Source organism: Sitophilus oryzae, unplaced genomic scaffold (assembly GCF_002938485.1).
Source record: "Sitophilus oryzae breed Bouriz unplaced genomic scaffold, Soryzae_2.0 scaffold_816_pilon_pilon, whole genome shotgun sequence".
NCBI lineage: Eukaryota > Metazoa > Arthropoda > Insecta > Coleoptera > Curculionidae > Sitophilus > Sitophilus oryzae.
Window position 1 is genome coordinate 156,567 of NW_022147435.1, and position 13,185 is coordinate 169,751.

The 13,185-nt window shown below is 33.4% G+C and overlaps 2 protein-coding genes across 3 annotated transcripts; one reads left to right on the forward strand and one right to left on the reverse strand.

The window, feature by feature from the left end:
• Nucleotides 1–310: 310 nt before the first annotated feature.
• LOC115889619 (nucleoporin p54-like) lies at nucleotides 311–13,160 on the forward strand. Its single transcript, XM_030909668.1, has 9 exons — nucleotides 311–580; nucleotides 2,558–2,812; nucleotides 2,997–3,140; nucleotides 3,364–3,663; nucleotides 5,336–5,630; nucleotides 6,432–6,540; nucleotides 6,602–6,791; nucleotides 7,935–8,311; nucleotides 12,851–13,160. Exons 1-9 carry the CDS (start codon nucleotides 532–534, stop codon nucleotides 13,076–13,078), a joined length of 1,947 nt encoding a protein of 648 aa, XP_030765528.1. The 5' UTR covers nucleotides 311–531; the 3' UTR covers nucleotides 13,079–13,160.
• Nucleotides 502–1,523, reverse strand: LOC115889620. Of its 2 annotated transcripts, XM_030909670.1 has the most exons (3): nucleotides 1,376–1,523; nucleotides 1,124–1,319; nucleotides 502–973 (listed from the first exon to the last, which is right to left on the reverse strand). In XM_030909670.1, exons 1-3 carry the CDS (start codon nucleotides 1,430–1,432, stop codon nucleotides 645–647), a joined length of 582 nt encoding a protein of 193 aa, XP_030765530.1. In that variant the 5' UTR covers nucleotides 1,433–1,523; the 3' UTR covers nucleotides 502–644. The 2 variants fall into 2 exon arrangements, with proteins under 2 accessions (XP_030765530.1, XP_030765529.1); XM_030909669.1 differs by having other exon boundaries at nucleotides 502–1,319.
• Nucleotides 13,161–13,185: the final 25 nt, after the last annotated feature.

The following is a 13,185-nucleotide window of genomic DNA, read 5'->3' on the forward strand; positions in this document are numbered from 1 at the left end:
TGTCCTCATATCGCACATGCGTAAAAACAAACACGATATGCGCGCTAAGAGAAAAAACTTGAAACCGAATTGTTTTTGGAAAGGATCTAATTTTTTAAATTATATTTTATTAACTCTATATTAATAAATATTTTAAATAAAACACAACTAAATATAGCCCCGCACGTTCCCAAACTTTCAATTAAAGAAGTATATTTCTCTAAAATTACACAACTAAATGAATGAATAATAATGAAAAATAAACTATTGCAAAATAAAACAAATTACAATATCAATTTTAATAATTATTTTATTAATTTTTAAACAATAAACATTTTATATAAAGTTCACTACATTTTAATTATAGAGTACATCTACTGCATAAAAGATGTCGCCACCTGTACAAATTTTGAATACTTGTCAAAATTGTTAAAATTATTTGTGGTTATGTTACACTAAGAGTAGGTTATTAAATTACGGCAATAAAAGGCGTCTTATTTAACAAAAAATAACACAAAAAGGTAGATTTTGATGTTAGTTTAATAACTAAAAATGTCGTTCTCGTTTGGGAGTACCGGTTTTGGCAGCACCGCCCCAAAAGGTAAGTGTAAACAACATTGTTATGAATAGCATTAAACAGGATAAAACTAAATTATTTTCTATTATTACGGTATATTTTTCAGTTTCTTTGATTTATCTTGTAGTTCGTTATTTTTGAAGTTATTCTTCCCTTGGGAAACGTTATATTTACCATTGGAATTCTTCAACTTCTTCAGGGCTCTGCTTTTATGTATAACTGTACCTGTTAAACATATTACGGAAAGGACAATGAGCACTACAGCAGCAATAATATACGCGTTGAAAAAGCCTGTTTCTTTTTTATTCTTGGACATCTGTTCAGTAGCATTGAACACAGCTTTTGTAATGTTATTCTGAACAGTTCTCATTGTAGTGATTGGTGTAGTTGCCATTGGAATCAGAGGTTTTTTAGGACCATCGGCAACGTTAGCATCACTATTAAACGTGTTTATTATTTGAGATATCTGTTTACTAGCATTGAACACAGCTTTTGTAATGTTAGTCTGAACAGTTCGCATTGTAGTGATTGGTGTAGTAGCCATAGGAATCAGAGGTTTTTTAGGACCATCGGCAAAGTTAGCATCACTATTAAACGTGTTTATTATCTGAGATATTATTTTGTTAACTTCCTCTGCCGGTTGAATCGGTATTATATCTCCAACACTACTATTTCTCTTCATCTGTTGTGTAAAAGCCTTTGCAGTGATCTCGAATGTTATTGGACTTAATTTCTGAGGCGCAAAAGTACTTTCAGTAGATTCCTAAAAAAAAATTAAGAACATTTAAGGTAGTTACTCACTACGTACCATCTCTTTACCATCTTTGGAATAAAGAATTCTTTGATTTTATTGGTCATGTCGACTATAAAATCCATGTTGTATGTGTTTTGAACCTTGAGTACAAAAAAAAAATACGATTTTGGTATGGCAAGTATGGTGTTATCAAGTTTTTTGGCGATTTTTTTAGCATAATTTATTTTCAAGGTGTATTTTAAATTGCACTTTTTTAAATGCTTGTGAGTCAGTGATAACAGGTAAAAATAAATGTATTTTAATTAGTTTTGTGTAAATTACAGTGTGGTACAGTCATTAATGTAATAATTATTTTTTTTAATTTCAGTATATATACAAACAAGGATAATAGTCTGATAATAGTTTGTAAAATAATGAATATATTATTTTTTTCTATTCAAGATTTTTTATGATCTTCTAGACAATCACATCATCATCATTTTCAGCTTATTCAACCATTTCCAATTATGGTGTAGCCTTTCTCACATATTTAGATACACTCTTTGTAGTTGGGTCCATTCTTGTCTATTGTTAACCCAAGTTATCCCTGCTAATTTCGTAATATCATGGTCCCATCTAGTGATGTTGGTAGCGAATATTTCCATTCGAATTTTGCAGGAAATTTCAGAAATTTCCGAAATATTCGGTCCCAAAATCGCGAATATTCGCAAAAATCCGAATTTTGTAAGAAATTTGGTTTACTAAAAATTTAACGAAAGTGTATCAAGTATGCCTATTCTTAAATCAGAAGACAAAGAATGCTTCTCCGCCTTACAAAATAACATACTAATAATACATTTTGCCGCGAATTTCTTGAACCCCGCTGTTTCCTGGAAGAGCACCTTAACAATGAAGAACACATAGCCGCTAGGGAATTTATCAACAATATCACCAACAAACATCCTCATTTTGTCAATAATAAAGAAGCCATTTTTAGTGATGTAACAAATTATTGATGTTGTGCCCTGTATATGCCCAAAATAAATTCGGAATGAAAATTTCTGATGTAGCATCCGTTAAGAAGGAATTAATTTACAATTTAAAAAAAATCATCAAAATCTAATGAGTGGTTCGCGAGAAATCCAATTTTGAAATTGGGACTAGTTTTTGGTGGCCGGTTTTTTTGCCGGTGAGTTTATTTTCAATCTTTTGTCGGCTTAGTCTGTAAACAGCTCTAGGGATATCGCATTTAAATAAATAATCTTTAGTTCCAGGATTTGGTACCACTTTTGGTTCACCAGCAACCACGACCCAATCTACAGCTTTTGGATTCGGCCAGACCCAACCTGCTCCCGCTTTTGGCTCTACTTTTGGCGCACCCACCACCAGCGCTCCGCCAGCCTTCGGTAGTACTTTCGGTGCCCCCGCCGCTAGCGCTACCCCTGCTTTCGGCAGTACTTTCGGAGCACCGGCTACGAACGCGCCATCTTTCGGGTTTGGTAGCGCACCAACGCAAAGTACAGGTTGGTAGACTTCATTTACGGGGTTTTTATCAGAGATATAGAGGTAGCACATATACATTAGACTGTTATATTGAAATTGTTAACGAAAAAAATACTGTGAAAGTTTGAGCTCTATATATACCTCTATATCTCCTGGTCTTTATAGTTAAACATGCCATTCTTTTTGTGCTAATTTGGTTTTAAGGTTTATTTGGGACTGCAACCACAAAACCTAGTATTTTTGGAGCTCCAGCCACTTCCACTACAGGGTTATTTGGTAGCGCTCCTACAACGACTCCTAGCTTGTTTGGTGGGGTACAAACATCACAGAGTACCCCCAGTTTATTTGGTAAGAACGAATTTTTACACCATTTTTACATCAAATTATTAAAAATAATATTGTTTGTTGTACATTTTATTGCGTTTTTTTACTACACTTAATTTTTCTTGTAACATCTACATCTGTTTTTACTACTTTGGTCGGGTAGCATTCATAGAATGCTCTTGTAAATGCGGCGTTACCAATAACGCAAAAATTTCCAATTTTAAGGTATTTTTGTAACTTACACTAGGTGCAGGAGCTGCGCAACCTTCATTATTCGGTCAACAACCCACTACAACCACTCCAAGTCTTTTCGGTACTTCTTTTGGCCAGCAAACCACCACAGCCGCTCCTTTTGGTAGTACAGGCTTATTTGGAACAGCCCAAAGTACCGCCCCGTCGCTTTTTGGTGCTTCGACGTTTGGAACTACCACTACAAGCACCGCGGGATTTGGTGGTTTCGGTACTGGAACTACCGGCAGTTTTGGAGGATTCGGAATAAGCAGTACTGGAACGGGGTTGTTTGGAGCCAAACCACCACAAGCAGCAGGTAAGAATTTGTAATTTGGATTTTTTCAAGGCTGGTACCGTCGAGAATAAAAGGCCGGACGACTTAACGAGTGACGTCATTGAAAGGAGGCGATAGGCGTAACTCTTAATAATTACACACTTTATTCATTTCATACTTTACTGATTTTTTAGGGATAGTTATCAATGGAATTTAAAAAAAATCCCTTAGATTGGTATCTCACCGTAAAATAGCCATGATATGAATTACATATTATCTCAAAAGTTACATACATAAAAAAAAATAAAATCAAAAACTACTTTGTAACAAATTCCGTTATTCCAGTTTTTTATTGATTTATCTGAATAATTTGCTGTGAATATGCCTCTATTTCCAGAGATGCGCATAAAATACCATCTTTTGTATTGCTTCTAAAACAGTACATTTTTGTGACATTCTCCCTCCCATAATCTTACGTGAGATTTTTCAAATTTTGTAGTTTGAGTATAAATGCACATTTTTATACCGTTCTTTGCCCGACAAAAATTCTTTTGTCCGAAAAACGTCTTCCTTGGATGACGTATCAAATATTCCACGTCACCTTACGGTATGTGTGACCGCAGATTAGGTATCCTATAAGTATACAGATAAAAATCTTGTTCCTAATTCGTGGTACGAAAATTGTTTTATATGTGCAAACGAGTCAAATTTCCTGTGCGCAAAAATAAACTCGCGTAAAATAACAATAAACAGCGTAATAGAGAGATATCGCTAAACCGAATAGCGGGCATGGACGTTAATTAGGCCAGGTGTTATTTCCTTTACGTGAGGTGGTATTAACTTGGTATTAACTCTCTTCATTTATAGTTATCGGATCGGAAAGAATTCTGTTCGCGTCGCGTCCGCTATTTAAACTTAACCTAACTTTGAATTTAAAACTTTGAAATTGTTTTGTTTACTAGGTACTTTAAAACTAAAGGGCTAAAGTGCTTATTTCCAGTGCTTTATTGTTCAACGTCTGCCAGTGGGTTTAGGGCAACAAGCAACAAATTCTCTTAGAAGGGCTAAGTCGTCATCTGCTCTAAACCTAAGCCTCTTTATAGGTTCTTTAATATTGGAAGAGGTGGAATCCATATTTTGAGCCATATTTATTTAATTAAAACTAATCCCAGCTACTCAAATATCAAATTTTCTAATAAAAACTAAAGTAATAATTCAAAACAATTCAAACATAACCTAAAATAAAAGATCTCGCCGGCCGGCCCCGGTTGTCAAATACCCCCACATGCCCATTTAAGCAATTTTTAAACGTTATTTAGAAATAGCGCGTGGTGTAATTGATCCGCAAATTACGTCAGGCGGTAACGTCATTAGCGGGTGTTGCGTTAAAAATTGACTCGCGCATATCGGAACCATGATAAGGTACGCGTAAATACTGCATGACGCTATTCCGTTTTCCGATATCTCTCTAATAACTGTGCCGGTCAGGCGCTGTGCACAATTTTACAGGCCATAAGTGGGCGTGCTATGTGCGCAAACTAGTAACCTAACTAGTGCCCGATTCCGAAAATTGGAACCACGAAAAACAATAAAGAAAAAACAAAGTTTATAATCTGTATAATCTGTGGTGTATTCTCTCTCGACGGTAACGACATAGGAGTACATCAAAGCGAGATTTTGATTGTGAGAAAATAATAAATCTTCTCCATTCTAGTTCCACAGCCTACTCCACAAACTCCCCAAAGCAAAAACCAACAAGTCGTAGCTTCTGTATACGCCATCAACGTTTTTAACGACGAACGGGACGACATTTTGAAAAAATGGAACATGCTTCAAGCCTGTTGGGGTACAGGCAAGGGCTACTATAGTTCCACTCAGCCTCCTGTAGATTACACGCCTCAAAATCCCTTTTATAGGTTTAAAGCTATGGGGTACAACGTCATACCGGAGCAGGATAATTCTGAAGGAATTGTGAAGTTGGTGTTCAGTAAGAAAGTGGATGAATTAAAGTAAGTTTATGAGAATAAGAAAAAAAAACGTTTTATAGGATAGGTATATTATACAGGGTGTGAAGTATTGAAAAAACTGCATTGAATGAAAATACTAAAGCTTCATTCGTTTAAAATGGCCGACTTAAATTCCGATTTATCAGTGCCGTTCTAATTTTATTCAAAACGTGTAAAAATATGATATAGGGTAGGCGTGGGATAGACTCAATAGTTTGTTGTTTTATTTTACATTGTCAATAAGTTATAATTATTTATTAACACACAAACATCCGATACGCTACTGAAGCAGGTAAGTCAAATTGACGTATCTAAATTCGTTTACATCTAATCTTTGACAAGTATTAAATAAAAGCAAAAATGCAAGAAAAAATATATAATTAGTTAATTTTAAGTGAATTTTATAACAACTATTAGTAGTAGAATAAATAATAAATAAGATAAAATAAGCTCGGTAAAGGCTGACAAATCCACAACATTTCAAATCAAATTCAAATGTGTCAAATGAATCGTCAAACAGAACTGTCAAGGATTCCAACCCTAGGGCCCTTTGTCCGTCTACTTTGTATGAATACATGGATAGCATTATACTCTTTCCTTCATCTTATTCAAAGGTTTTATTCGATAATTATTAATATCGTGAAATGTAATAATTGCACTAATACATAATTGTAGAATAATGTACCGTATGATCGAAAAAAAACCGCGTCCAGTTGAAAAAATAAAATGACAGCGATCTTCATTTCATAGCTCTCGCTGACGCCGTTTTTTTATCATATCTTATTTTGTTTTATTTTTTTATAGAAACCAACAAGAAGTTCTAAAGAATGGCATAGGAGGTATTTTAGGAAACAGACCAAATTTGACTGTTGATATACTTATGGTGAAAGCTATTTCTGAATCCCAAACTGAGGTAATTTAATACTGAATACCCAAATGTTCAAAAAAAAATTATTTTTTTATTTTTTTTCTAGGTTAAAATATGCGTATCAGAAAAAGGAGTGACGGGCACTAGTAGAAAAATACCCGCCACTGATTTGGCAACGTTTTTGAACCAGCCCAATCAGAAACAACAGCTGATGAACGTCGGCGTGACAGGTGTCACTCCATTTGTCACTCCCAGTAGGGCGGAGTTGGAGGAATATCTCAAAAACCCACCTGCAGGTAATTATTGAAATTGATAAGTTACTTTTTCTTAATCTTAATTTTTTAATGTTCTATATTTTAGTTAATTTTTTGTTTTACTTTATCAAAACAGGTTGTGATATTTTCTAAGAAACTTAAATTGCTTTGCATTAGTAACAATTATGCAAATTTAAAGTTATATGACAGAAAAATCATGAATTACAAGCCATATCTGTGACTATTTCGCGTAGTAGTTCAAATGAACCAACAACTCTAGCGTTTAATTTATATAAAATTGATTTTATGGAAAGCACCGTTCATTAAAATGTTGTATCCTATGTTATAGGACTTGTGTCTCTCTACAATTTCCTGTCTCACAATGTACCGTTTGTGTCCGGGAAGGGTTCATAGTTTCATAGTTGTCGATTTTCGAAAGAAATCAGTACATGTATATTATTTCGTATATTTTTCATTTTATTGATTTTATGGAAAGCACTGTTCATTAAAATGTTGTATCCTATGTTATAGGGCTTGTTTCTCTCTACAATTTCCTGTTTCACAATGTACCGTTTGTGTCCGGGAAGGGTTCATAGTTTCATAGTTGTCGATTTCCGAAAGAAATTAGTACATGTATATTATTTCATATATTATTCATTTTATTGATTTCATGGAAAGCACTGTTCATTAAAATGTTGTATCCTATGTTATAGGGCTTGTTTCTCTCTACAATTTCCTGTCTCACAATATACCGTTTGTGTCCAGGAAGGGCATAGTTTCATAGTTGTCGATTTTCGAAAGAAATCAGTACATGTATATTATTTCGTATATTTTTCATTTTATTGATTTTATGGAATGGAAAGCACTGTTCATTAAAATGTTGTATCCTATGTTATAGGGCTTGTTTCTCTCTACAATTTCCTGTCTCATAATGTACCGTTTGTGTCCGGGAACGGTTCATAGTTTCATAGTCGTCGATTTCCGAAAGAAATCAGTACATGTATATTATTTCGTATATTTTTCATTTTATTGATTTTATGGAAAGCACTGTTCATTAAAATGTTATAGGGCTGGTTTGTCTTTACAATTTCCTGTTTCACAATGTACCGTTTGTGTCCGGGGTTCATAGTTATGTTGTGTCAATGAAAAACAGGTTGTAATATTAAAAAAAAATTTTTTTTGCAGGCATTGACCAACAAATGTGGCAAGCAGCGGTCCAAGACAACCCCAACCCCAAAAAATACATCCCCGTACCCATCAACGGATTCTCAGACCTTCGAGCTCGCATGTTGAATCAGGAGTACCAAACGGGTCTTCACTCTTCATTCCTCGAACGAGTGAACAAAGACATCACTCAACTGAAGACCAGACATTCCGCTTCGATAGCACAGATCAGCGAACTTAAACAGAAGTTTCTGGAGTTGCAACATAGGATTCTGAGGGTACTCGTGAAGCAGGAAAGTACCAGGAAGGTGGGAATAGCCATCCAGCCTGAAGAGGAGATACTGAGGGGTAGATTGGAGGTGATGCATGTTCAGCTTAATATTCCCAAACAGTTTAAGGTAAGGAGAATGTTTTTGAGTTTTTTGTTATACGAGTATGTGTTAAAATCGACTTTTTTTCACTTTATTCTCTGAAAAAAAGGTTGGTAGACACCTCAAAAAAATTCTCTCCAAGTATGAGAGCACTTAATTTTAGTAGGAAGGTACCCTGCTTTTCACTTTCCTATTTTTTCCTTATTGTTAGAAAGAAAAATTCGGTATCTGCTATTTGGAAAAAATGTCTCGTCTCATATACAGGGTGAGTTTCCTACGATGTTCTCTATGGGCATCTCGGAAACTATTGGAGATAGAGAGTCGGTTAAATGGGGAAAGAATTGCAGTTTTGTGGGGTCATAAATATGCGCCTTTCAAATTTTTGAAAAAGTTCATGGCTTACTAGATATTTCGAAAAAATCAAATTTTGGCTATTTTAAAAATTGTCCCTAATTCCATTATAATCTATTTTAGAGAAAAAGTGTTCAGATAAAAGTTGTAGATAATCACATTCCTAAGGAGTTTGAGTTCTCCGATTTTTTCTAAAGCCTGTCATTTTTGACTTATGACACAAACATATGTTTTTTTAATGGAAACCATAGTTGGCCATGACTTCATAAAAAGCGCCATTTTTTAAGCTTTTTAGCGATATAAGCTATAATATGTTTCTTTCACAAAATTACTGACTTATAGCCAATTTTTATCTTTCTGGACTAATTTCACTTAGTTAGCCATGGAAACAAGTTCAATCGTCGTTGCTCTCAGAAATGTGAAATTGTCACATCCAATCTTTGTAAATTAAAATAAACAAAAATTGTAAATAAAAATTTTTAAATGAAGATGAGCGTGTAGGATTATTGGTTCAACTTTTCTTGGCCATACAGTTTCGAGGATACGTTGTCAAATTTTATAAGAAATCAGAGATTTTTTAAACGAGGTTTATTTTTTTGGGATGCTGTATAATTTTTCAATCGAGAAACTTGAGATTTATTGAGCAGCTGTTTGGGTATTAGCCAAAAAACCTCGCGCGTTATCGATTGCACGCAACTTAAATCGCTTTGCATTAGGCGTAATTGTGCAAATTCAAAGTTATATGACAGATAAAACGTAAATTACGAGCCACGTTTGTGAATAATCCGCGTAGTAGTTCAAATGAACCAACAGCTATTACTAGCGTTTGATTTATTAAAAAAAATCAGTTCTTGCGTTTAATTTAATATTTTAAACGTATCTAACGTCTAATAGAAATTAATTTAGCGGTATTCCAGAAATTATTATAATCTTTCAAGTTTGTTAATGCAGTAATTATATACAGGGTGTCACGGAAAGGTTTGTATAGAATTCTACTACAAATTTTAGAGGTGAAGATAGATAGTAGCTGTGTCCAAATAATTATTACAGTTTTATGACCCACGCATAGTGATGTAAAATTTCCAGAAATATATTTTCCGAAATATTTCCTGAAACATTGGAAATATATGAAATATTTTAAAAAATAAGAAAAACTGAAATATTTTTATTTATAAAAATCATAACAAAACATCGCAAAACACAAAATGCTTATACATAAACACAAATAAAGAGTTATTCTTCAAATTAAAAAATAAATTAAGGTTAAATTTGTCCAAAAAAAAATATTTTTGACACACTAGTCGAGCAAGAGGCATATCTTTATCGCTGTCATCAGCATCACACTCAATAACATCTTCTTGCCAGTCTACTTCCTCAAAATCTTCAATAGTATCGGAAATAAAAATTGATCTATTGCCGTTTCCTATTTTCTTCAGCAAGTTTTCATTGTGGGATACATAGAGTAGCTTAGCGGCTCTATCATTAGTAAGTCTGTTTCTCTTTTTTAAACTGCGTTCCGTAGCAGCCGAAGATTCTGGCATCATCAACATTCGTGAAGCTACTTGTGATAATGAAGATGAAGAACACAGTCCTTTTCACCGGGAGACTGGGTTATCAAAACTACTTTTCCATATGAAGTTATTTCCAAATAACTTGCCACTTCTACAACGGTAATCTGCTATTTTATCTATTATTTCTTGCCCCTTTATATTGAGTTTATTTTTTGAAATATATTAAGTATGCATTCTATGGCAGAAAGAATTTGGGTTTCATCAAGTTCAGAACCTTGTGATTTTGGATTTAGTAATTCTGCAGCATAACGAATGGGTTTAATAGCAAATTTTTCTCTTTTGTACAACAAACTCCAACAATTCGGATTTTTTTTTGTCGTCAAGTGAGGACAATGCAAGATTATTCTGAATTACCCTTCTAATATCACAAAATGCTTTTACAGCAAAATGAATAGTGCTATAATCTCCTTCTACAATTTTTAACCATTTGCCAATAGGTTCAAAAATGTTAATTACGTTGGAAATTTGGGCCCAAAATACTTCGTCATCTAATATCCACTGCTTAACATTTTTATCAATCATTTGTGTTGCTTCTTGACTAACTGCAACTCCTTGTAAACTGAGCCTAGTATTTTATACACTTTTTAAATTGGTCAAAATTGAAGACCAGCGAGTTTTTACTACGTTATGACTTACGAGCTCGGGACTTTCACGTAGAAATGCGAGGTTGCAAATAAGTTGGTGAATCCTCAAACTCGATATATTCACCATATTATATGTTTGTAAAACTGTTCTATTAGTAAGTTTAATGTTTATAGGGTTACAAAATATGAAAGATATATTAATAAACATCGGGTTTGAATCGTTAATGACAAGATTTAAGTGTTTTTAAAAATATTTCCAATATTTCCGAGACACGTTTGGAAATTTCCAATATTTTCATTTACAACACTAACCACGCAATTAGAGTGTCTATTTAATATACAGGGTGATTCATACTATATTCTATGAAACTATTTATACTGATATGAAATTTTGATTCAAAAATACGTTACTGTCATTATAAAAAAAAAGATTATATTAATTCTGTGGTCAAATGAATTTGTAAATAAACAAACACTTTGTTTCCATAGTGCTTGTATATGTCGGGTCGAAACAAACCAATGTATAAGGTTAATCTGTGTATTAAACATGCCCGTGAATATTAGTAGTGTTATGTTTCATTAATGTTTAATATATTATTTTATGAAACCAGTAGGGATATTAACTAAAATTAATGTATAAAAAAACTATTAATACACAGTGTAATAGTACCCGAAAATCCATTAAATACAAAATAAAAACATTATGACCTGTGGTTTATTAGTATAGCCATTTTATTATTTAGTAGTAATCGAAGGTTATTTATTAATATTCTGAAAATATCTTTTGATATAAAATATTAGACACAAAAAAGATCTTAAAAGTCTCGTGTTTTTGTATCTCTTGAGGGCTTTATTTGTTACAGACACAGCAGTTTTATGTTATTGATAAACATGGATTATATTTTTTGTAATTGTCACATTTTTAATTGAAATTAGAGTACCAAATCATTTTGTTAAAATTCTAACAACATAATTAACAATAACTTATTCATTATGGCGTAACATTCCACGTGACTGATAAAAAACGACGTCACGATAGGCGTAGATGCGTTATTTCAGTTCCAGCTTTACTGTGCCCTTACCTGGTTGTGATTCATTTGATATCTTTCATTTGTCCTTTACGTCTGGTTTATATATCTTGGGTACCTTCTTTTCTCTGTTTATATCATTTGTCTGGGCTAATACATGCATACAAGGTGGTAAAATCTTCTAAAATTTTTTTTTTAGTTTGGTTATGTCGCTATTTTTACGCGAGGATCTCCCCACGAGAGATGGCACATATTTCTTGAAACATCCTGTATATGATTTTTTTTCTTAGAATACGTCCAAGAATCACCATCTTTTACATTAATATTATCATATCCTTAAGGAACATCCTGTATATGATACTGGATTTTTTACCTACTTCAGCTAACTTCTTTCGCTCATTTCTGATATACATATCATAGATATGTACAGTCATATGATCGAAAAAATTGATCAAGTGCGAGTCGGACTTGCGCACGAAGGGTTCCGTACCATTCATTATCTATACAACATTAGACACTATATTATTATAAGCTTTTTCCCGATTTAGCTGAAATTTTGAATGCGCGTATAAACAATTTAAAAAAAAATGAAGAAACACATTACTAAAAATTGTATTAATCTATAATAAATATGTAAAAATTAAAAAAAAACGATTAAAAAAAAGTCGCCTTGACTAGGATTCGAACCTGCCTTACTACGGCTCCAACGTCATAGCAGCGTAAAGTCCTGACGCTTTAACCACGCGGACTTGAAAGATTCTATGTAAAATTCTTACTTAAAAGATAATATTTAGTGAAAGTACTTTTTTATTTATAAACATTTATTTAATTCTGTTTTTAGTATTTGTTCTTATAGCGGCCACATAGATACATTTTCAGTAAAAATATCAACTGTCTAGCTATAACTGTTCATAAGATAGACCCTTGTGACAGACGGACGGACGGACAGCGGAGTCTTAGTAATAGGGTTCCCGTTTTTACCCTTTGGGTACGGAACCCTAAAAATACGAAAAAATTCTGTTTTTTTTTCAGGGTCAAATCAACGAACTACTATCCCACGTCAAGATGATCGAAAACTCGCAAAAACAGACCGAAGCCAATTACAGAATCGATGCAGATGCTCAGGACGAAATCAAACAATTCCTGAAGATGGAGCAACACGGAATCACGCAGCTGATCAACATCATCAACAACGACATGAAGAGTTTGAAAATTATAACCGACGGACTGAAACAACTGTCCGAAAGACGCCATTTTTAAGCCGCCATCTTGTATTTTAGGTTATTTAAGGATTATGTATTTTGTATTTCTTTTAACGTAAATAAAGTATTTTTATTTTGTGGCTTTTTGTTTTATTTATTTTTCTA